The sequence below is a fragment of the Ovis aries genome, chromosome 11 (assembly GCF_016772045.2).
Source record: "Ovis aries strain OAR_USU_Benz2616 breed Rambouillet chromosome 11, ARS-UI_Ramb_v3.0, whole genome shotgun sequence".
Lineage (NCBI taxonomy): Eukaryota > Metazoa > Chordata > Mammalia > Artiodactyla > Bovidae > Ovis > Ovis aries.
In genome coordinates this window covers 51,885,179-51,910,153 of record NC_056064.1, presented here as the reverse complement: position 1 = coordinate 51,910,153, position 24,975 = coordinate 51,885,179, and the positions used below count along the sequence as shown (strand labels likewise).

The following is a 24,975-nucleotide window of genomic DNA, read 5'->3' as shown; positions in this document are numbered from 1 at the left end:
CCAGGTCTTCTCCATCCTCACCTGACCTGTGTGTCATCATTCCAAAGCCCAACCTCTTGTCCTAACACATGCTGGCCGCCTCTGCTGGGAAGGGGTCACAAGTGATAGATAAAGGACTCGAGTCAACACCCAACTCATTCTTTAAAAAAAAAAAATGAACTAGGAATCAAAGAATCAGCTTGAGAACATATACAGAACTCCTAAAGACTCCCCGCAAAAAGGAGCAATATCCCAACTGAAAAAGCAGGCGATTCACTGAAGAGGAAACAGAAGGACTGAGAACATGAAATGAAAACCCAACACCTGACACCCTGGCAAAAAGCAATGTTAATTCCAGCAAAAATGAAACAGAAGCCCAGGCAGCAGCTATGTGAACCAACCAAATGTTCCTGTCCATGGGGCTCATGAAGGCTGCCTACCAAGCTGGGAGTGCCTACCACGGGCATGATGTCGCCTGTGTAAATAAACAGATGTGTGGAAAGCTAGCTCCTGGTCAGAGATCGTAGATGTCTGAGACCCAGGCCACACTGGGCAGGGTGCAGGCCAGCCTCGAAGGGTGAGGTGGCTGGAATGGGAGTGTCGCAGATGGGCTGCAATTCCAACTCTCAGAGAAAGAAACAAAAAAGACTTGAAGCCAATATGATAAGGTCATTGACTGGGAATAGATAAACAAAACAGGGTCTGCCCATATGATGGGGTATTACTGAGCCTTCAGAAGGAGAGAACTTCTGACACCTGCTACAACATGGATGGAACTTGAGGACATACTCAGTGAAACCAGCCAGTCACAGAAGGACAAATACTGCATTTACATGAGGTGCCTGGGACAGTCAAGCACACAGAGACAGAGAATAGAAGCGGGGGTGCCCAGGGCTGGGTGAGGGCTGGGGAGTTAGTGTTTAATGGGGAGAGTTACTGTTTGGGAAGATGAAGAAGTTACGGAAATGGATGCTGGTGATGGCTGCACAACATGGACCCAAATGTCCCCAGTGCTGCTGAACTGTCACTTGAAAATGGTTAAGACCAGAGTCCTAACCACCAGGGAATTCCCTGTGTCATGTCTATTTTACCACAATAAAGCTTTTTTAAATTATCAACTGGAGGAGGTTCTCAGGGTAAATTATATTGTTCTTCGCACTTTCTGCATTTTGTACACTTACCCCTAAATCCAGGGCTGATTTAGGATGGTCCCTAAATGGAGTTCTCTTTGTGTCCAGTGCTTGGACAGTTTCTTGGCGCAGACAGCAGGGACTAGGGGGCCATCTGGCTCAGCAGGGGAGGGGTGGTCTTGGCGCTAATTTCCTTCAATGTCTTGGGACCAGGTGCTGAAGGCTGGATCCTCAGTCCCTTATGGGTCTCTGGTTGCCCCTCTGGGCCCCTTGCTCTGATCTCCCCTCTACCTGTATATTTCCAGTTGTGTCTGGGGCTACTAACTCTCCCAAACATAGTTCCATGGGGCCCCCCGGAGCCACCCTTCCCATCTCTGCCCCTTTGCCTGGAGAAAGCCACCACTCTCTTCCCTGTCATTGCTGAAGTTCCTAAGGGCAGGATGACTTTGAAAATCACCAGCCCTGGGGACCCAGGACCAGCTGGTGTCCTTGTCTTCTCATCCCTGAGCCACAAAAGCCCCTCCATCTCGGCCATGTCCAAGGTCCCGAATCCACCCCTTCTCAGCATCTCCCAAGCCTGAGACCCCACTTTCAAGGTGGGTTACAGAATCAAGTCGACCCCTCAGCCTCGGCAATGGTAAGCTGGCTCTGTAAAGGGCCAGAAAGGAAATATTTTCAACTAATTCCTGTTGTGCAAAAGTAGGCAGTCCTCGGGCAGGTGTGACTGTGCTCCCATCAGACTGTTTGCTTCTTCTGGTGGCTCAGATGGTAAGGAATCTGCCTGCAATGCAGGAGACCCAGGTTCAATTCCTGGGTTTGGAAGATTTCCTGGAGAAGGGAATGGCTACCCACTCGAGTATTCTTGCCTGAAGAATTCCATGGACAGAAAAGCCTGGCAGGCTACAGTCCATGGGGTCACAGAGAGTCAGACATGACTGAGAGACTAACACTTTCGCTTCATTTCACTCTCGCCAGTTTCCTGTCACACAGGAAAATCCTTCAATTTTTTTCAATCATTTAATATGTCATAACCAAGCTTCCCTGGTGGCTCAGTGGTAAAGAACCTGCCTGCCAATGCAGGAGACATGGGTTCCATCCCTGATCTGGGAAAATGCCGCAGAGCAACTAAGCCCATGTGCCGCAACTACTGAGCCTGTGTTCTGGAGCCTGGGAACCACAACTACTGAGCCCACATGCCATAACTACTGAAGCCCGAGGGCCCTAGAGCCCATGCTCCACAGCAAAAGAAGCCACTACAGTGAGAAGCCCGTGCACCACATCGAGAGAGTAGCCCCTGCTCACTGCTGCTAGAGAAATGCCCTCGCAGCAACAGAGACCCAGCATAGCCAAAAATAAACCCAAGAAATCAAATTATGAAAAAACAAATGTCAGAACCAGCCTTAGCCTGTGCACTGTACAAAACAGGCAGAGGGCTGGATTTGGTTCATGGGCTACACGCGGCCAACCCCTGGCTCAGACCACTTTCTGGAGACTCAGGGCAGGGCTGTTCCTCACTATCCAAACCCCCTCCAGGCCAACTTTCGGGGAAGCCTTCTGGCCTCCCCAGGTCGAGGGGGCGTCTCCCCCGTCTTAACCACTGAGTTCTCCTGCCTGAACACACGACATCTGACCAAGATTCAAAACTTAAATCACACTGGAACCTACACATCAGGATATGTGTTTTCTTTCCAATTAATCACCTGATAAAGCTATATTCCAATTCTAATGATGACTTCATTCCATTCATCTGGAATATTTTTAGAATTCAAGAATCACTCCAGAATTACAAGATCAGTTAATGAGCCATACAAGAAAATGAATTCCCCTCTTCAGATCAGCACTGCCCAGGAGACATACAATGTGAGGCCTCATATGAAATTTTAAATTTCCTAGTAGCTGTACTTTTAAAAAGTACAAAGCACAGCTATTCATTTTAACAATAGTTTTTCGTTAAGCCATTATATCCCCAATAGTATCACTTCAGCATGTAATCAATACGGAAAAGTTACTGATGAGCTAGTTTACATCCTTTACGTCTCCGGGGTCTGGTTTGTATTTTGAACATAAGCACACCTTAGTTCAGACCAGCCGTGGTCCAGGTGCTTAGTGGCCTCCTGGGGCCCGTGGCTTCCGGGTGGGCAAGACTGGGGCGGGGCTGGGGCCCTACCTTCTTCTGAGCCTCAAATGGTATTACTAATACTTAGTTTAATTGCCCTAACTGCCAGAATGAGCTGCAAACAACGCTCAGCTGATTCCAAAAACCACACCATCTTTAAGTGAAGATGGTTTGCCACCGTTGAGCATAATCAAAAGAATGTGCTGCAAGCTCTGAAGGGAATTCCAAAATACAAGTGTTCACAACATAGCATTTTCCCCACATCGGCTGTGAAGTCCCACTGCAGCGCTGGGAAACGAGTCCTAGCAGTACAGGTTTGCAAATGAGAAAACAGGTACTGCACACCCCAAGTCACCCAGTGAGTGGACGCACCTGGACGGGAGAACTTTGTCCCCTGTGCTTGGAGTTCCGGTTCCTAGGCCCCCCCCACCCAGCCTGGGTAAGCAAGGACAATTCCCCAGCTCCACCCCCAAGGCTGTTCAAGGGTGGGAGATAATCTGCTTCTTGGAGATCCCACACGTCTGTTAAACATTAGTCACGAATATTTACTCTCTTCAGAAAATGTTCATTTATTTTTTTCAATGTATTCATTCCTTCATGAACCTATTTCGCCTCAATTAAAACTGGTTTCCAATCTCTGCTCTCTTTCAAACTAGAAGTGGAGACTCCTTGACCTATTTTTTTTAAAGCTTTTTCTTTTTTTAATTATGAAACTTGTTCAGAGAAGTGTCAATATAAAGAACACGTGTCGCTGAACTCACAACCCAAAAATATCTGTGTATTTTCTACTATCTTCTGTGTCTATCTTAACAAAACAAAACCACCTACTGGAATGATATCATATCTTGCTTTCTATTATAACATATTTTTCCACGTGTTATAAGCCAAAATGTGTCCCCTCAAAATTCAAAATGTTAAAGTTCTCACCCCCACACTTCATCTGTGTGTGCGCTAGTCGCTCAGTTGTGTCCGACTCTTTGCAACCCCAGGGACTGTAGCCCACCAGGCTCCTTTGTCTGTGGAATTCTACAGACAAGAATACTGGCGTGCATTGCCATTCCCTTCTCCAGACCCCGGGATTGAACCCCGGTCTCCTGCATTGCAGGCACATTCTTTACCATCTGAGCCACAAGGGAAGCCCCTACACTTCATAATTCAACATTATTTGAAAGTAGCTTCTATACAGAGATAATCAAGTCAGAATTAGGTCGTTAGGGTGGGCCCTAATCCAGTGGCCGGTGTCCTTTATTTTATTATTATTTTGGAAAACGTTTATCTGGCTGCACCAGGTCTTAGTGGTCGCACGCAAGGTCTTTAGTTGCAGCCTATGGGATCTAGTTCCTTGATCAGGGATCAAACCCAGGTCCCCTGCATTGGGATCTTGAAGTCTTCACCACTGGTTCACCAGGGAAGTCCATGGTGTCATTTAAAAAGAGGACATTTGGAGATAGACACAGGTATACAAGGAGAATATAGTGTGAACATGAAGACAACTCTCTACAAGCCAAGGAGAGAGGCCTCAGAAGGAACCAACCCTTCAAAATCTCAGGTCTCCTGACTCTAAAACTGTAAGAAAATTGATTTCTGTTGCTTAAGACACCCAGTTTGTGGTACTTTTTATGGCAGTCACAGAAAACTAATACACCACATTATTAACTAATCAAAAAATCCAAATTGTCAACCCTCCATCCTAACAGCTATAAATATATTACAAGAATGTACCATTCTTGAACCAGCCACCATCACTAGATATTTGTCTTCCAAATAGTGGCTGCTGCTGCTGCTAAGTCACTTCAGTCATGTCCGACTCTGTGTGACCCCATTGATGGCAGCCCACCAGGCTCCCCCGTCCCTGGGATTCTCCAGGCAAGAACACGGGAGTGGGTTGCCATTTCCTTCTCCAATGCATGAAAGTGAAAAGTGAAAGTGAAGTTGCTCAGTTGTGTCCAACTCTTAGCGACCCCATGGACTGCAGCCTACCAGGCTCCTCCCTCCATCCACGGGATTTTCCAGGCAAGAGTACTGGAGTGGGGTGCCATTGCCTTCTCCCCAAATAGTGGCTACCTAAAAAATAAACTTCACATTTTTATGCAGAAATCTTCATCTGTATTCTGTTTTCCTAGGTTAATTTCTGGGATTGCTATTTCCTTAGGAGGCCAAACTGATATAATGTCCAATGGATTTCTAAAAAGGTATGAGAGTTTTGAGGGATTTGACTTTTTGCTAATTTGGTCATTGCAAAATGGTTTCTGATAATCCATTTGCTTGAGTGAGTTGCCTTATTTGTATTAAACATTTATGTTCTACCTGTGAATTGTCTATTTGTGTGCTTTGCCAATATTTCTGCTGGGGTGTCGGAATCCTTATTGATAGGAAAGAAGTATTTATATAGCAAAGATCTTAATCTTTTGCTGTATGTATATTTTCCCTAATCTGTTGTTTGCCTTTAAATCATGTTACCTATTTTGAAATACAGACGTTTTAAACATCTAGGCAAACTGATGGTAACTTTCCCTTAGTGATTTCTTTTTATCAGTTTTACACTTTATATCATTCTTCCCAAGCCAAAAATCCATTAATTGTTGGCTTATATTTTCATCTAATTTTCTTATGGTTCCATTTTCAATGAACTACTTCTGATATTTCAAAAAGTCTAATTCAAAGTATACACTTACCTGAAAAAATTGCGCCTTCACTAGCTCATTGAATGAGTGTTTGTGTTGTTTTTATCACTATTTCCCATTTTTATTGTATACTATTATTTGATTTAAAAATAGGGAGATCAATTAAAGCTTAATAAAACTCGGATACTTGTCATGTACAAACTTATGAGAAATTTAAAAAAGGGGGGACTATGGGGGAAGGGGAGGGTCATGTTAACCTCTTTCCCCAGCAACCACCCCCACTCCACTGCAGCACCACTGTTACAGTAAATTTCAGAAACTCAATGCCTGCCCTTCACACCATCGATCATGGAAGCCCCTCTCCTCCGTGGGGACTGGAAGTCCCCCCCGGGTGTACAGTAACCGGGCTCTGCTCATAGGCAGCTGACATGGTGATTGCATCCAGCCACTGCAGTCCTTCTCAGGATCCGCCAGCCACAGCTTCTTCATCTGGGCCAAAGCAAGGAACCCAGAGCAAGCTCTCCAAATACGCCCTCCCTGTCCACATCCCCACCCCTTGCAGTCCTTTCCTCTGGAATCCCCCTTACTGCCTTATTTTGCTTCTGTTGAAAGAGATGGCTTGTTGCTATTTAGAAGGCAAGGCCCATGTATCCAGAATGCCTCACACCCAGCGGGGCCTGCCAGGGGCCCCTCACCTGCGCCCAGGCCAAGAGTGACAATCACCTGTCACATAGTGCTGCCCAGCTCCACAGTCACACTTTGTGTCTGGTGGCCGACCTCCATGGGGAGGCCAGGCAACACGCGAGTCCGCAGAGGTTGGGTTCCTTGCTTGGTGTGAATTTCTATTCTGCTCCCACCATCCGAGTTGGCAGCATCCTAATTTGGCATTTCTATCCGAGTCCTCCAGCTGGTGAACGTAAATCTGAGTTTACCCCTACCCTGTCAGAAGAGAGGGAAGGAAAAGAATCCCAGAGAGCACAGTTGCTGAAAGGCCTCCACCTCCCAGACGAGAATGGAGGCCCTCCCAGGCCCAAAGCTCAGGACAGTGCCCTTGGGGTGCAGCTGCCCCAAATCGAGCAGAGCTGCTAAGAAAGCAGGGCTCAGCCAGAACAGCACTGATGTCCAGAGGCTCTAAGGTCACCTGATGCAGTGCTTCTCCAAAGCAGGGGGCTCTCAGAAACTTGGAGGGCAAATCCCTACACTCTCACCCAGGAAGTCTGGGGGAGGGGGCGCCCAGGTGCCACCATCACCATGTGGGACTGGGAACCATTCACCTACTGCTCCCTGAACCCCCAAGGAAGCCAGAGAATCGGGCTCTGACAGGAGGCAGACCAGCCCCTCTGCCACTCAGGCTGTGCTGTTATTAGCACAAATTAATGACATGTCAGTGGCTGCCCAGGGCCTTCCCCCACCGCCTCCTCTGGTCTGTCACCAGTTGGATGTTGAGTGTTGGGTGGATCCAAGACTGCAGAAGGCCTCTCCCCCGCCCGCAGCCCAGCACCTGTCACTGGGTTAATAAACGTGGCTTGGGCCCATGTGTTACCCAGAGTAGAGGAACGTGCAGCTCTGTGTCCAGGGATGCGACACAGGAGGAGCTGGCCTGGAGAATGACCTTCAGAGACCTCCTGCGAGGAGGCCCCGGGACTTCAGTGCCCACTGGTCTGGCAATGAGACCTGACGAACAGTGGGCTGGCTGGGAACAGCTCCTTGTGTCCCCTCCTGTCCCTCAGGGGTGTCCCTATGACCCCGGGGTGGTGGAAAGGTTTATGATCAGTCATGTGGTTCCTGCTTCACAGATAAGCCACACGTGAGCAGAGCAGTGTCCAGCTCCTTTAGGGTCCCTAGATCCACCCGACCAGACCCCTGGGAAGCAGCGGGCCCCTCTGCACTACTGTTAAGTCCCCTGCCTAGATTTCTAAGGTCGGGCCGTCCTGGCCCTTCAGTGCCCACTGCCGGAATCATTTCCTCTGGGTCGACCATCGAAGGGGAAACTGTGTCCGGAGCAGACCACACGCCTGGGCTTCTGACAGGCTTGGTGAGGAGTTAGAAGGCCAGAGGCTGGAGGAGCACTGAGAAGAGGGTTCAGTGGAGCAGGGTGGGGATGAGGAGGGCCTGCCCCAGCACCTGCTCCCCCACTTCCCTGACCAACTGTCTCCTGGTGGAGCCCACATCACATCCCTCTCCCAGCCCCTCTGCTTGCAGGCTCTCAGGCTTCAGCAATTGGCCTTAGAGAGGAAAAGTCTTAGCCTTGGGGCCAATCCCACCTTCAAGCCACACCTACAGCTCCCATGGGCACCCTCTGTACGCTTGCCACCCTCTCCTGACCCTGAAGCTATGTCCTAACTGGGAGCCCCCAGAGGGTTCAACAGGCTAGGGGTGGGGCAGGGGTTGGGGCCAAGCCGAGACAGGGGGGCAGCCTGGGAGGGGCCCCCTGTCTCCTTCAGGGTGCACTCCTGGGGTCCATGGGGAGCACATGACTGTTCCACAGCAGGGTCCACATCACAGCCAACAGGAGGGGCAGCTGGAACTTTTATAGGCTGCACTACACAGGGTCATGGCCCTGAAGGAGATGGTGGAGGCGATCCTTCAAAGACGCCAGGGCTGGGGCTCAGGCCAAGGAAGAGGGTCGTTGCCAGGCCAGAGCGGGGCTGATGCCTCTAGTTCAGTTCAGTTTAGTTCAGTCACTCAGTCATGTCCGACTCTTTGCGACCTCATGAATCACAGCACGCCAGGCCTCCCTGTCCATCACCAACTCCCGGAGTTCACCTAAACTCATGTCCATCAAGTCGGTGATGCCATCCAGCCATCTCATCCTCTGTCGTCCCCTTCTCCTCCTGCCCCCAATCCCTCCCAGCATCAGAGTCTTTTCCAGTGAGTCAACTCTTCACGAGGTAGCCAAAGTACTGGAGCTTCAGCTTTAGCATCAGTCCTTCCAAAGGATACCCAGGACTGATCTCCTTTAGAATGGACTGGTCGGATCTCCTTGCAGTCCAAGGGACTCTCAGGTGTCTTCTCCAACACCACAGTTCAAAAGCATCAATTCTTCAGTGCTCAGCCTTCTTCACAGTCCAACTCTCACATCCATACATGACCACAGGAAAAACCATAGCCTTGACTAGACGGACCTTTGTTGGCAACGTAATGTCTCTGCTTTTGAATATGCTATCTAGGTTGGTCATAACTTTCCTTCCAAGGAGTAAACGTCTTTTAATTTCATGGCTGCAATCACCATCTGTAGTGATTTTGGAGCCCCCCAGAAATAAAGTCTGACACTGTTTCCACTGTTTCCCATCTATTTCCCATGAAGTGATGGGACCAGATGCCTAAGGACCCATAAAACAGAGGAGAGACTGGTAGGGAGGCAGAGCTAATCAAGGGCCTGACCCCTGCACCGCAGGCTGGGATAACAGGGGCTGTTTGGAAGGAGCCATTGGGAGGAGTAGGAACAGGTATGCAGAAAAGCTCCCAGCCAGAGGAGCGGCCTGGGTGGAGGGGAGGGAAGAGTCCTGGGGATGGATGGGGGTGATGGCCGCACAAGGATGAGAATACATTTAATGCTGCAGAATTATGTGCTTCAAAGTGTTCAGTATTCAAAATCTGCTGTGTGTACTTTATCACAATGAAAAAATAGTAATGATAGTGGAACCTGGAGACGGTGTACAGATTCTCCGTACCGCCCTAAAAAAATAATATATATTAAAAAAAAAAAAAAAGAAAGTCTGGGACCAGGAAGCTTGCAGCCAAAGAGGCCAGGATGAAGTGGAATGGTGTGGATGGAGGCAAGGAAAAGGACAGGGAGCTTGAGGCCAGTGACAAAGGGAGCTCAGGTCCCCGCACTGAGGGCACGCTGCCAGCAGCAATGCCAGGGGCTGGCAAAGACCAAGCAACCCGATGACAGATCTTCTAATGTCCCTAAATCCACAAGATGCATGACCTTGAACAGTTCTTGAGCAGATGTGCAGAGCAGTTTTTACCCGGGACCTTTGGGACCTGGAGTCCTGCAGGGAACAAAGATTCCCACCCCACTGGAAGACCAGAAAACTGTGCTCCAGAAAGGTTGCCAGGTACAAAACCTGGAGCAAGCAGAACACCCAGGTCCCCTTCACAGATCTGGGGTCTTTCTACGGGCCAGTCTGACTCTCCTCCTGACCTGGATAGAGGTGGGGACCTGGAGAGGGTGTACGGAGAGGACCTGTACAAGGGGACCCTCTCGTATAATCTAAAAATGCCACCAGCAGAGATCCTGAGACACACAAAACCAGTGATGTCTATAGTCAGAAACAGCTATCTGACTTTTTGCATCTCTACTAAGGATTCAGTGTTAATTGAAATAAAAAAGCAGCTTGAGATGCTCAAAGCACTTTGTACCAATATTATAAATCCTCTCCCCAAATCCTGAGAGATGAAGGGTGGATAGAGAAACAGTTCCAGCTAGAACCGTGACAACTATTTAAAAATACAAAACAAAACAAAATCTCATTCTCCTTGAATGCATTCATTTAATACTTTTACTTTTAAAATGGTTATGTTCTTATCAGTATTGTTGATCTTAGATTATAAGCTCCTGAGCCCACGACATCTCTGAGAAGTTCCTTTTATGAAGGGCCATCTTCAGTAGAGTTCCAAATGCCATGTTTTTGTTGATGGAAAGGAGAGTGATGCCAACCTGGCAGTTGGCACAAAGAATACAGAAATGGAGTCAGGCCAAGATCTGGAATGTGCATTAGCTTGAGTGTGCAAAAAAAGGCAATGATTTTAAAAGATATAAAATAAAAATGCCAGTGCTGGCTTTTAACAATCTCTGATCAATGTATGAATACACATTGAATTCTGTGCTGCTCTGAGCCATCAGGAACCACATTTTTTACAAAATAGGCTATTGTATAATTTGAAAGAAAAGATCAACTTGGCCTCTCCTCAGAAAACGCGCGCACACACACACACAAACACAAACACGCTCATGAAACAAAAGACTGCAGAAACTCCTTGACTAGGAAGTCATTCTTCCTATTAACCTGCAACTCTTTGAGAATTAGAACATCTTTGAGAACTATTCTTGGTCCTCTGTGACTTGCAGGAGTAAGTCACATTGGTGATGAAGGTAACTCAAGTTTGCTTCCAGGAGGAGAGAGGTTTTGAGGTGGTTGGAGAGTGGGGAGAGGTTGCCTATAGAAGAGAGATGTCAGAAACTGCAGCAGCCCCAAGAGAAGCAGAGTGGGGCCTGGGAAGGATAGCAGATTTCTTCTCTCCCAGCCCTGTTCAGAACTGGCCCTGCCATGCTGGGTTGGAGCCAGTGGGCAGCAGCAGGCCTGCTGTTAACCACACATGTTCCCTCCTCCCTCCCCAGGAGCCACGTGGCCACTGACACTCGGCCCAGAGGAAGCAAGGCTTTTGTAACTCCGTATGGCAGTGGTGGGGTGGGGCTCTCCTCTAGCTAATATTTACAGGGGTAAAGTTAAGAATCTATTACCCTCCCTGGTGGCCCAGTGGTTAAAAATCTGCCTGCCAATGCAGGGGACATGGGTTTGATCCCTGGTCTGGGAAAATCCCATATGACTCAGAGCAACTAAGCCCTTGAACCACAACTACTGAAGCCCGTGTGCCTCGAGCCCGTGCTCTGCAATAAGAGAAGTCGCTGCAATGAGCAACCCGTGCATCGCAACAGAGTAGCCCCCACTCGCCACAACTAGAGAAAGCCCAAGCACAGCAAAGGGGACGCAGAACAGCCAAAAGAAACCTGAAGAATTCTTTCTTAGAAAAGAAACTATTACCCCAAATTCATTCCCCAAGATTTAGTGATTTAGATCCAGCGAAAGTCCTCCTAGATAGAGAGGTAAAGTCATCAAAAAAGACAGAAATGAGCAAAACACAGACACAGAAATGACATCCTTTAGAAAAGACACACGTCTCCCCTCCTGTGTCCTTCACAAAGCACTTCTATCCCCAGTGTATTGGCTACTGTAACAAGTCACCACAAAAATAGAGACTTAAAACTATACAGTGTATTATCTTGCAGTTACAGAGGCCAGAGGTCAACCCAGGTCTCACTGAGCTAACCTCAGGTGTCAGCAGGGCTGGGTTCTTTCCTGAGGTTCCAAGGGACAATCCATTATCCTGTCTTTTCCAGCTAGAATCCACGTACATCCCTTGGCTCATGGCCCCTTCCTCCTCCTTCAAAGCCGGCAGTGCAGGTGCAGTCTTTCTCATAGGGCATCACTCTGACATTGACTCTGGCCCCGCCTTCCACTTTCAAGAACCCTGTGATGACACGGCCTCACTGGATAATCCAGGACAATCTCTCCACATCACAGTCAGCCAATAGGCAACTTTAATTCCATCTGCGACTTGAATCCCCTTTGCCACATGACCCAATACAGTCACAAGGTCCCAGAACTAGGAAGTAACATCTGGACATCTGGGGACTGCTCTTCTGCCAACCACATCACACCAAGGACACTGTAAAGAGCTGACTTCTAACTCTCCAGGGGGCTTTCCATCTCCAGTGTCCGTCAAACTTCCATTCAGAGCAACTAGCCTTTAAGCAATATGATGAGAACCTGGGCCTAGACGTTGCAGAGGGGAGACCCAGCCTCTGCGATGGCTGGACAGGACAGAGGAAAGCTGTGCACAGACAAGTGCCAGAGCCTTGGTTCCTGTGCTGGTGTAAGGCGCTGGCGCTGGTGGTGGTTTAGTCACCAAATCGTGTCCAGCCCTTTTGCAACCCCATGGACTGTAGCCCGCCAGGCTCCTCTGTTCATGGGATTTCCCAGGCAAGAATATTGGAGTGGGTTGCCATTTCCTTCTCCAAGGGGATCTTCCCAACCCAATGCCTCTCCTGCATTGCAGGCAGATTCTTTACTGCTGAGCCACCAGGGAAGCCCCCATGCTGGTGTAAGGAGCTGCATCAATTCCCCAATGGAAAACAAATAGAGCAAAGGTGCAGACACCTCTTGAACCTTTCTAAGAAGACAAAAGAAACAGAGCAGGCTGGAGCCAGTAGGAGGGAGGCTCTGCCCAGAGTTCTCCCGTTCACTGTTCTGTGCCATGTCCCCGCCGCAGGGCCACCCTGGGTCAACAGGACAAGTGTGGTCCTGGCAGCTCGTGATCTGGCAGTTCCCGCACACCTGTCACAGCCCACATCCACTGACAGCTGTCCATTGCAGTGAGGGGGAAGCAGGTAGGGAGTGGGGCCGATGAACGCTTAGGGGACGTGTTGTATGGCAAAGCCCACAGGTGATTCTTCCCCCAACCTTGCCACTGTCACACTGCTCAGGAGCAAACTGCCCTGAGCTCTGGTCACCTGCCAGATGAGCAGAAGAAACTGGTTCATCTGCTTTGCCCTCAAAGACCAATCAACACAGAGCAGGGACATGGTAATGCCATCTTAAACACGAGCCAGGCACAGGCAAACAAGGATTGTTTTCCTCTCATAAAACATCTGCTGCTAATACACCTCATAAGAGGCCCCGGTTTTCTCTCCTAGAGCCAGGCACATGCACCGCAGTCTTTTTGGGAACATCCGGTTTTGCAGTTCAATGGGTGATACAAATATTGCAGATCAGGAAACTTTTCTTTGGGGTGCACAGTTTGGGGAAGTTGGATCTTCTTCAGTCTCGTTGCCCAGATAAGACACCTGGGAGTTGATATCACCCCTCTTCTTATTTAAGTTCAAATTATGGGATCATTGCAGAAGAGAAATATATCTGCTGCACTTGCGTTTTGCATTCAGGATTAACATGGAAAAGATCGTGGCCCAAAGATAGGGCTGCTGTGCGTGGGGCCCTCTGTGTGGAAGTGAGGACAACACAGTCGACTTGCAGTTAAACCGAAGGAATGAAGTTTTAGGGCAGAAATCCTAGAGCTGGGGCCCTGGGCCAACTGCCATAAGGAAAAAGGACCCTCAAGAGGCTGTAACTGGAGAAGACAGTTAAAGAAACGAGGGTGAGGGAAGATCTGGTGGCCTGCTTAGCTGTTTTTCCTCTCCCAACTGTCCAGTTGTCACTTCAATTATCACCCACTCCTTGGAAAACCCCAAACCCTCTGCCTGTCCAGAGAAAGACCATCTGCTGCCCATGCCCCTGGACAGAAAATACCCTCAAACCACCTCCCCCAACATGCCAAGGAAGGGGGGCCTGCAAGGAGAAACAGACTTAAAGATGAGTCAGGATCCATACTGAGGAAGGACTAAACCCAAAAAGCAAGGAAAAGGGTAAAGCCAACCAGGAAACCACTGACCAACCCCAAAGTGGATGAGGGGCATCTGACCTCTATATTGTGCCTATAAACTTTAACACAGAGAGGTTCTCAGTGTCTGTGGCAAAGGAGTAGCTAATGCACCACAAAACAGAAATCAAACTGGGGGGGAACATACTGACAACACCCCCGGAATGCAACACACTTGATCTTCCTCAGGGAAAGCATTTTAGCTCCAGAAACTGAAAAACCAGGACTTCCCTGGTGGTCCAGTGGCTAAGACTCTGTGTTCCTAATGCAGGGGGCCTGGGTTTGATCCCTGATCAGGGAACTAGATCCCACATGTTGCAACTAAGACCCAACACAGCCAAATAAACATTAAAAAATAGAAGAAATTGAAAAATCGTAAAGGTATCAAATGCCATCTGACAGATATGTCCTTTGTCCTGATTCCAATGCCAGAGAGTGTAACAACCAATTTATCAACCACTTGAATTCAGGGTCACTCAGTGGAAAACCAGAGCAAACCCCAAAGTGTGCAAGCAGGTTCAGACACAGGCTCAGGGTGCACCCAGGTGATGGTGGTTTCTATAGGAGCCAATCTAGAAAGAGCATGGAAAAGATACTACCACATCTCTGTATGCAGTCAGGTGAGTCCATACAGACCCCTCATCTTGTATATCAGCTCTGCTTCTGCTGCTGCTGCTGCTAAGTCGCTTCAGTCGTGTCCGACTCTGTGCGACCCCATAGATGGCAGCCCACCAGGCTCCCCCATCCCTGGGATTCTCCAGGCAAGAACACTGGAGTGGGTTGCCATTTCCTTCTCCAATCAGCTCTAAACACCTGGAAAGACTCTCCATTGGAGGCTCAGGCAGAGAAGGGAATGCCGTTCAGATTGGATAATGCATTTGGGTTCTTTCGGTTTCTTTCCTTGTACTAGCCTTACAACTGAGGCTACTACACGCAGACAGCGAACTTGATCTTTTTTTTTTAAACAAGTCTTAAGTGCCTGATTTCTCCTCTCTGAGGATGGCTATATCAGTTCAGAAGATGGAGTAAAGGACATGCTTCAGATCACATATCACATATCAGGTAGTTCATCAAAGCAGATTTATTACAGATGCGAGTGCCCAGAGGACACATGGGTGGTTGCTAGCATCAAAACCACCAACATGGAAGTGAGTGGGAAAAGACTCCCTATGTCATTTTCGAGGAGGTGGGGGTGGGCTGGGAGAAGTATGTGCCTTCTGTGTGCAATGGCCTCATCAACATTCATCAATCTAATACAAATACAATAGAAAAATGTACAATAACAAAGTACATCAATAAAACCAACCTCCGCTGCTACAGATCCTTCATGTTTAAAGTCACCCTCCCCAACTGTACCACTGTATGAAGCTAATTCACTAATTTTACAGGAGAGGATTCAGGCCTGTGGAGAAAACTGGGGACCCTTGGCTGGATGTAGGGGGACAAATTAAAATCTCTACTCCAGATGTGCGTTGCCAGGCAACCTGGTCACCCTGGTCCCTGGTCGGCCCAGGGGGACCCAGCACCCCACAAAATTATCAAGAGTGTAAATATATCTATGGGGAAGGAAATACACATTCCAGTATTCTTGCCTGGAAAATCTCATGGACAGACGAGGCTGGCGGGATACAGTCCATGGGGTCGCAAAGAGTTGGACACAACAACTGAGCACACAAGGAGGGTTTATTTCTTCTTTGGGTAACTATCTGTTTGCACTCAAAAGAATGACAGTTTACAATTATTTTAACTTGTATTTGTATTAAAAATCAAACCAGTTGATTTTGTAATAATAAATGTCCACATTTTAAAACAAAAAAAAAGAGAGAGAGAGACTGTAAATATATCTAAATGGAGAATTCCACTTCTGCTTATGATCAGCTTTCCACCCGATGGACCACATATACAAGGAACCAAAAAACAAAACCAAATATTTTTACCAATCTAGTTAAATGTGAAAAATCCAAACAACGGTCACTAATAATAATTAAACACTTATATTAACAGGAACTTTGAATGAGCCAGGTACTAGGTACTTTAGATAACTGTTGCAACAGAACTTTGTGACAGGTTGTATTACTCCCATTTTACAGATGGAGAAACCAAGGCACAGTAGCATTAAGTCAGTACTATGCACTGGGTTGGCATTCAAATCCAGCAGTCTATATTTGGAGGCCATGTTTTAAACCCATGCACTGAGCTACCCAAAACCTGAGCCAGGGAGACCAGCAGTTGTAGGTAGGGTTCTGCAAACCCAGAGGCTATCATCTCAGATGCCTTTACACTGAGGCCTGGGGGGCTTTTTATAGACTCAACTGAATTGATACTAGCAGCTAGTGGTGACATCGGTTAGTCCTCACTCTCTCGAATGTTCATGAATCACTTGGCAGAGTGAACCATGTTATTCTAAGTCTCTAGGGCAGGGAGAATGTGTTCACGTGAGTGGTAGGGGCAAGAGGGCGGGGGCAGTATGGTACAGTGGTTTTGTGGTACAGTGTGGTACAGTGGAGCTGGAGCATCCTGGGCCCAAGGTCTGTACTTCTGTCACTCCGGGATGCGTGAACTTGGGGAACTGAAGGGTCAGTGTTTCTACCTGTCAAATGGGGATCACTTCAGTTCCTGATTTTATGGGTTTAATTCATGCAAGATAATCAGAATCTATTTACACAACAATCATCATGACTGGAGGATTAAAAAATTCCACTGATAAGAACTTTCTTTAGTCATATTCTGAGACTCTGCTCACCACAAACGCTCCACAAGCCAAGTGCACTCAGCAGAGAACAAGCCTTCCGATACCAACAACACACGGCCGTGAATGAGTTTCACAGTTAATACTAAGAGGCTTTCCTCACTTTAATAATCTTTTCTTTGCAAAAGTTTTCCTGGTCCTTAAAAGTGTTTAATGTTTGCTAGTCAACAAAATATTGATGTTTCTAGTGGGGAATTTCTAAAACAAACACACAGATTTTTTTAAGTTCTCCAATCAATCTGTGACAGATTTAGAATGGAATTCTCCTTTTGGGCCTTTGCCCCTGCCCTTTGATAATATGCGCCATCACATGGCTGGTTTTTGAGAACCAGTTCCCTCTTTACAGACCCAGGAATTGGTGCCTGCAGGTGGTAAAGAAGGATCAATGGGACTAGACACAGGGGCTGGCCTGGCTTCTCTTATGAACTTGAGGAGACAGTAAAACAAACTTCATGGTAAGAAAAGTGAACGTATTATGTCGTTTTCTGTTTCTGAATAGAATCTGAACTAGGTTGTGGCCAACATATGACACCAACTTCCGAGTGTGGGAATAACAGGATTTCAAGATTCATGCCTTCTGGCAGCGTGCCTTAGGTTATATTTAGAACTCTTAAATTGCCGTTTTGTTTTTTTTTTCTCTTTTCCCTTTTTCTTTTCTTTCTTTCTATTTTTTTCTTCCTTTCTTTTATTATCATTTAAGAAAAGATCAAGAGGAAGAGCTCGGGCCTAAAGGGTGTGAGTTTCATGACCTGCGGCTCTTAAGCAGCCAGACCACCCACCCCAAGGCCGAGAATGTTAAGCGCGCGCCCCGTGCGGGTGAAACACACACTTTGGGGGGCTGTGTCGGCAAACGGCGGGCCCCTACAAGTTCTCATTCGCGTGCTCTGACGATCCAGCCAGACAAAGACCGCAAGTTCTCCGGACCACAGATTCAGACAGCCTGAGACCGAGTCTCCTCAAATTAGGCCCACTCCCTGCCCGGGGCGCCAGAACCCACCGCGGAGGGGGCCCTCAGGGAGCTCCCCGCGTGATCCTGCCGCCCCACTCCTGCTCGGGCCCTGCACCTCTCTGCGCTGCGGCCAGACCCCGGCCCCTCCCGGGCCCCGCGGCTGCAGGCCCACGCGCCCCGCGCGCCCCCAGCCCGTCCCGCCGAGGGGCGCTGCCCGGTCCCCCGCCGGCCCCTCAGGCCCCGCCCCCGCGGCCCCCGGCAGGTCCCCGATACCCACCCGGGTCCCGCACCCGGGGCCGGATTTGCGCCGGCTCCCGGAGCCGCCTCCGCCGCCACTGCAGCCGCCGCCAGTGAGGTTTGGTGGGGCGGGGACGCGCGGCGAGGCCCGGCCCCCGGCCCGCCCCCCGGCCCAACCCGGCCCCCGGCCCAATCAGACCCGCCGCCCACCCCACCCCCGCCAGCCCCAGTCCCAACCCGGCCCCAACCGTGTCGCGGAACTGCCCCAGTCACCTTCCGCTCTCCGATACCAGGCCCCGTCCCTGACGCCCCCTTCCTATTCCGGGCCTCGCCGCCCGCCCGGGCCTCCGGCCCCGGGACTTTGCCCCAGAGGGAAGCCCCGCGCCCCCGGAGTGAAGGCAGGACCCTTGGGACGTCCCACGTGCGTGCTCGCCCTCTCTGTCCCCCTCTGCTTTTGTTTTTCCTATTTTGGGATAGGAAGAGAACAACACCCACCAGGAGGCCACGGGGCATCCCTCTCCCGCCATGAATTCTTCGCAAGAACCTCGGGAAGCGGGTACTGAGCCCCCCAGGTCCGGAGATGGACAGGCAGGCACTAGGCGGGGGCTCGGTCCCCGAAGGCGCGGCCGGCTCCGGACCCCCTCGCGCCCCTGCCTCTTCCTGCCATCCTCAGGACACTTGGCCGTCCCATGTCCCCGGCTTCCCGGGTGCCCTGCGCGAGCCCCTGGGGCGCCAGAGTGGCCGGCAGGACACACGTTGACACGGTTGTCGCTTTACAGAAACTGAGTCAGGCGAGGTAGAGCTCGGACTTAGAGATGGAGAAGATGCGTATTTATCCTTTAATACATTTACAGAGTTAAATATCCTGTGTTTCTAGTGTACACAAATGGCACAAAGGCCTCCTGCACTGCAAGCCCAGCGCGTGGTCCCTGCCCGCCGGATGTTGACGGCGTCGCATAGCAACTGGAGATGGCGGAGCCGGACGGCAGCGCTGGCGGGTAAACGGGCCTAGGGATCTGGGGCCTCGCAGCTGCCCCCACACCTCCCCCTTCCCATAGCCCCCTAGGCACCCCTTCCCTTCCATGCCCTTTTCCTCTCTCCTGTACCCCTGCCTCCCCTCTCTCTGGGCCTTTCCTGACCTCCCCGGTCACCCCCACATTCCTGCACGCCCTTCTGCCTTCTCACCTCTAGTCCCTTTGTCCTCTCCCGTACCCTCCCTTTTTCCCCTTTTCTGGGCGCTCCTTTCTCTGAAACCCGGGACTTGCTCAGTCCACAGTAACCATGGCAACCACGATGCTTGGTAATCCCTGCTGCAGAGACCTAAGAGCAGGGGTCTCTGTGCTGGATGCTGCCCAGCGAGGTCAGTGAGAGGGAGACCAGCCCATCCTCACCGGGACTGGAGGTGGCAGGTGATGGACTGGGTTCGGTATGGCCAGGCAGCCCCACCGTGAATGCCTTGAGCACACAGATAGGCTGTAGTCAGGTAAACTAACACAGGACCACCAGGCCTCTGCTCTCTTACACTTTGTTTAAAAGGATAGAGACTATTTTAAAAAATTTACCTTTCACATTGGACACCTCTGTAATGTTTGTTTCTTTCTTTTTTTTTTTTAAGGTGGGTCTGCGTCTACTGACATGGAAAAGTCCAGATTACAATAAATGAAAAGACTAAATCCAAAACAGTGTATATAGTGTGATCTCTAATTTGGTGGATGGGTGGCTTTAAGTGCACAGAAAAATATTTGAAAGAAGATATCCTTGGGGCTTCCCTTGTGGTCCAGTGGCTAAGGCTCTATGTTCTCAAAGCAGGGAGCCTGGGTTCAATCCCTGATCAGGAAACTAGACCATGCCACAACTAAGACCTGGCAGAGCCAAATAAATATCTAAAAAATAAAAAATAATACATAAAAAATATCCTTATATCTCTTACTATTACGTCTTGTTATCTTGAACAGGAGAGAAGTCACAGGGGATTTTCATTGTCTGTGTCACATATTGCTATATTAGTTTGACTTTTAATTAGAAAAAAAAATTTTAAGAATGTGACATTCTTGTACTATCCAAATCATAGGGAAACTAAACGTTTCCAGAGTATTTGTCCTTTTTGTGCAATTTTCTCCTATTTTGTTTTTTATTTTCCCCATTTTGTCACAAACACAAGTATATTTAAAGTGACCTTCTAGCATAATCTACTTGTACTGTTCCTTAAATGTTTCAATCATTGCATTTTCATTCTTGGAGTGATTCTTGTGCCGTGTGACAGGCATGGTGTAGTGCTGGTATTGGTGACAAGGTCATGGCCATCAGCCTAGAGAGAAGGCAGACAGTTAACAAGTAAATATAAAAACTAGATATATAGACAGTGAGGAGGGGAGAAATGCCAAGAGAAAGAAAGATGTTATTTGAAACTGTTCAATTGTTTCTCCGCCACCAGGTCTCACTTGGGAGGCAAATCGTCTTCTGAAGGAGAAGAGGACCAGAATGTTGAAGGCGGCAAGGTGAAGTTCCTTATGGGATGAATTAGTCTAGGCTGTATTTACTAGGAATTAGAGTTCAGATTTGTTTAAGAAAATTGCAGGATGATCTTATGACCTTGCTCTGGAACAGACTTGGTTCAGTTGCAGAGAAACCTAATTTCCTTTCTCCTCCTTCTGAAGTGTTGATGGCTCATCAAGAATGCCTTGGATATCCCACACCTAGATCACCCTGAGTTTTTCAGAGCTCATTTCCTGTAACAAAGGATGCAAGATATTTACAAAAAAAAGGAAGAGCAGATAAGCTAAACTATGAAACATAATCTCTTAGCAATGCTCAGAGTGTATATATGCAGTTTTCCCATCAGTATAATTACCTAAGGATAAAATCCACAAGATCCTTTACAATTTGTCTCCTGATTTTTTTTTTTTTTTCCTGCTTCATAGCTACAGGTATCGTCGATGGAGAAGAGCAACGACCAGAGAAATGAAGAAGTTGAGGGTGCTACAGAGCATTCCGAAAGGGAAATTGAAAATGATGGGGAAGTCACAGCCCAGGAGGACTATGGAGGAAGCCAAGGGGAAATGGAAATGGAAGAGGAATTTGAATTAGAAGAGGAATTAGAATCTGATTTGGAAGCCATGTCCCCTGAAGGGGAAGTCAGTTCTCTAGATCTGGCTTCCTCAGACATCAGTCTTGGGGAGGGACCGAAAGATGAAGTTGACCGCGCACACCCATATGAAGAAGCAAGGAGGGAAATGGGTCTCGAGGACAGAGAGTCTCCCCACCCATCCATATCCACAGGAATGGGGTTCGTCACCACAAAGAGCTCCCAGCAAGTATTAGGCCTGTCTGAGCAAATGAACCAGGTGAGTAGCCTGAGGTCTATAGTGTTTTACTGGTCATGACGTTTGTAAATCTATGTGAGGAACTCAGGGTACACTATAAATAGTTCACATGGCAATGCCTGTTAGAAATGTCTTAGCAAACTTAAGTCTCAGGAGCCACCATCATAGGCCAAGAGTTTCTGGACCCTCCTTTGTGTTCCCAAACCCAAGCTGGAAACATTCCACGTAAGGGCATCCGGGTGTCCAGTCTCCAGAGCAACACCGTCCAGTAAAACTCTACATGATAATGAAAATGCTCTCTATCTGCGCCGTCCAGTATGGTAACCATTAGTCACGTGTGACACAGAGCACTTAAAATGTGGCCAGGGAGATAGAGAAACTGAACTTTTCGCCTTTTGAGGATTCTAATTAGTTTAAATGTATATATCCAACTGTTATAAGTGGTTACCAGACTGGACAGTGCAGCTGTGGATAATACTAGTTATAGGCTTACTTTTACTTTTTACTTTTAAATCAAGTACACACAGAAAAACTGAGTACCTTAAAGAACTTTTTAATCAAGTACACACAGAAAAACTGGAGTACCTTAAAGAACTTTTAAGAATGTTTTTTAAAAGCATTTGACAGTAAATTGCCTCCCAATGTTTTCATACATGTTTTCCACAAACAGCCATGTGATAATTATCAAAATCAATGTGGTACATTACCAAATACACCTCAGGCTTCCTTCACCAAGTGTCCTAGTAATGTGTTTTATAGTAGAGCTCCACTTCAGAATCGCCTGCTGCCTTCAGCTGTATCGTCTCTTTAGTCTTCTCAGTCTGTCCTTGACCTTGATGACCTTGATGCTTTTAAAGGTCCCAGGCCAGCTGTTTTGTAGAATGTCCCTCAGCTTGGTTCTGCCTGGTATTTTCAGGTCTCCAGGTTTAGAATGTCACTGAAGGATGCCATGTTTTTCTGGTGTTCTATCAGGTGGTGCCTCAGTTCAGCTTGTCCATTACTGCTGGGCAAGCCCCCAAATGTCTGGGCTGTAACTCTCCGTGCCAAGACCTTCCTCGCCAGGCCCAGGCCTGATACCTGTGTCTCACCTTGGGGACAGCCTCTGGAACCCACCCTCCTCATTTTGTCCAGACTCATCACTCCATACTGGGTCAACTCCACCTGTTGGCTTTAGGTTTGATTGTTCTAGAAGGGAAGCGAGGGGTAGGGCAGGAAGAGAAGGCATTATATTTATTCATCATGTACTCTGGGCTGGACACTTCCATGCCCTTTACGTGTGTTGTCTCAGTGACAACAACCCCATAAGGTGGGAACTATTATTATCCCCATTGCTCAGATTAGGAAACTGAGGAGCCAAAGGACTTCCTGACCTAGAGGCATGCAGCTATGGTGGCAGTCATGCTTGCTCTGAACTGTGAAGTTCCTCCCCACCCTGTGAAAGCTAAAGAGATAATAACTTTAGAGAATCACATGATTCAATATTTGATGTACCATAATTAAGCTTTATGACTACAAATGACAAAAGCATTTCAAAACCACTTGTAAGATTTTAACAACTAAACAGTGCCCTCTTTTATGAGATAGCCAGGACCGAGAATTCCCAGATGGTCCAATGGTTAGAACTCTGCACTTTCAGTGCCAAGGGCCTGGGTTCAGTCCCTGATTGGGGAACTAAGATCCTACAAGCCACATGGCACGGCTGAAAAAACAAACAACCAAACACAGCCAGGAGTATTAAAGCATAGGTCGCTTGCTGAGCTGTGAACCCAGTTTGCATCCTCAAGTTTAGTTTCTAGAAAACACCTGGGGGGCTTCTCTGGTGGTCTGGTGGCTGAGACTCTGCCTTCCTGATGCAAGGATCCCAGGTTCAATCCCTGGTTGATTCCACATGCTGCATCTAAAGAACCCTCATGACTCAGCTAAGACCCAGAGCAACCAAATAAATAGGTAAATAAATAATTCTTTTTAAAAAGAAGATTGGTATGAGAGAAAAAACAGTATGACTTGGTATCTTAATAAAACCTCTTACTTTATAAGAAAAAGAAAACTCACTGGGAAACAGTCTCCAAATTTGATCAACCAGAAGGGCAGAGACAAACCCTAAGAGAGAACCCTATTTCCCTCCTCCTAGCTCTCAAGTAACTTAACTGTGGAGTGGGAGCTGCTGGGTCATCAGTGTGGTCATTAAGAAAAGCCCTTTGTGGATCCCCCCAGAGGTAGGCTTTGGACTCTGGGCTCCCATGAATGTCACTGTGGTTCTGGATGCCTCAGAAGTCATTTCTAGAAGCAGCATCACCTGAGGAAAAACAGCTGGAAAAAGCAGGAGCTGGGCATTGAGACAGCCCTTGGCTGGCTAGGCGAACTTAAGCAAGGGCTTCAGCCTCTATGAGCTGCTTCCCTTGCAGGAGACAGAAACGCCTGGCATCTACCTTGCAGGGTCCCATGCAGGGTCATTGTCTGCCCTTACTCATGTTCACCAGTTCATCAGCAGCAGTAGTTATTGTCAACGATAATCATTGCAAGAGTCCCCTTTAGAGTTAAAACAGAGCCAGGTGCTTGGGAAAACATTTTCTTCTGGAAATGTCCCCAAAGTGAAACCGTTTGAAAGAAGAGAAGAAACAGCTCTCTCGGGAGACCCTGGACAGGGCTCAGGCGTTCAGAAATGCTGTTTACCAGCCTCGGGGAGAACAGTATTTGGGAATAAAGAAACTCACATCCAGCACATGCCCATGCCTCAGTGTTTACACTTTGCTACAGATCTAGATGGGCAGAGACCACTCCTAAATCCCTCATTGGGGTGGAGGCAGGTGTTTTTTGTTTTGACAATTGCAAAAGCCAAATGATATGCAAGCAATTTTCTATTGTTTTACCAACTGTGTTAAACTTTGAACACTGTAATAATCAAATTTGAATAAGGCCTCAGTCCTGACTAAACCCTCATAAATTCAGATTTGGTTGTATTTGCTCTATACAATCCCAGGGAGCGCCCCAGCAGAAGGTCTTTCCTCTGGAGGCTGGGCATCACCTCAGACAGAGCCCGGGGAGCAGCGACACATCCCTGGGTCTTGACGAGCTGCCTCCGGGCACAGAGGTGCCCTTCACCCCGGAGTCAGGTACCACGGGACAGGCCGCTTCCCATCCCCTTCTGTGCAAGGGCTCCCACTCCTTCGCCCCCTGTTACCTCGTTTCCTGTTGGGCTCTGAGCCTAAAGACAAAAATGTTGTTAACAGAAATGGATAAGACACGTGGAACATTTGTTCTGTTCTATCTAATTTAATCCTTTCACTTACCTGGTGAGGAAGGAACTGTTCTCCATTTTATACACCATGAGAGTCATTAAGTAACTTAACCATTTAAGTGGCAGAACCAAGCCTGGACCGAAATCCAGTGACACAGCCCTGGCCTTCTGGTCTCAGAGGGGCGCTTGGCCCTAAACATGTCCCTGTGGGCTGAGTTTTCCATGGTGCTTTCAGGCACATCCCTATCTTTCCACTTGGTTCTGGTATCCCAGTGTTGAGTACGTGAGAAAGCAGATTGGGTTATTTTAGATTGTATATAACCTGATGGGAAGAGCTGACTCATTGGAAAAGACTCTGATGCTGGGAAAGATTGAGGGCCAGAGGAGAAGGGGATGACAGAGGATGA

At 48.2% G+C, this 24,975-nt stretch overlaps 2 protein-coding genes across 3 annotated transcripts in view; one reads left to right on the top strand and one right to left on the bottom strand.

The window, feature by feature from the left end:
• The window catches only part of TBC1D16 (TBC1 domain family member 16), an 81,543-nt gene extending 63,421 nt beyond the window's left edge, over positions 1 to 18,122 (bottom strand). For both annotated transcript variants that reach the window (XM_027974241.2, XM_042256800.2), the window contains exon 1: positions 18,048 to 18,122. The gene's annotated coding sequence lies outside the window, so the exon portion shown is untranslated. The remainder of the gene's footprint in view (positions 1 to 18,047) is intronic.
• An 841-nt stretch (positions 18,123 to 18,963) lies between these two features.
• The window catches only part of CCDC40 (coiled-coil domain containing 40), a 44,382-nt gene continuing 38,370 nt past the window's right edge, over positions 18,964 to 24,975 (top strand). Inside the window, exons 1-4 of the mRNA XM_027974236.2 lie at positions 18,964 to 19,005; positions 20,442 to 20,505; positions 20,929 to 21,351; positions 24,311 to 24,443. Of these exons, the coding sequence (XP_027830037.1) occupies positions 18,977 to 19,005; positions 20,442 to 20,505; positions 20,929 to 21,351; positions 24,311 to 24,443 (649 nt within the window). The 5' untranslated portion in view covers positions 18,964 to 18,976. The remainder of the gene's footprint in view (positions 19,006 to 20,441; positions 20,506 to 20,928; positions 21,352 to 24,310; positions 24,444 to 24,975) is intronic.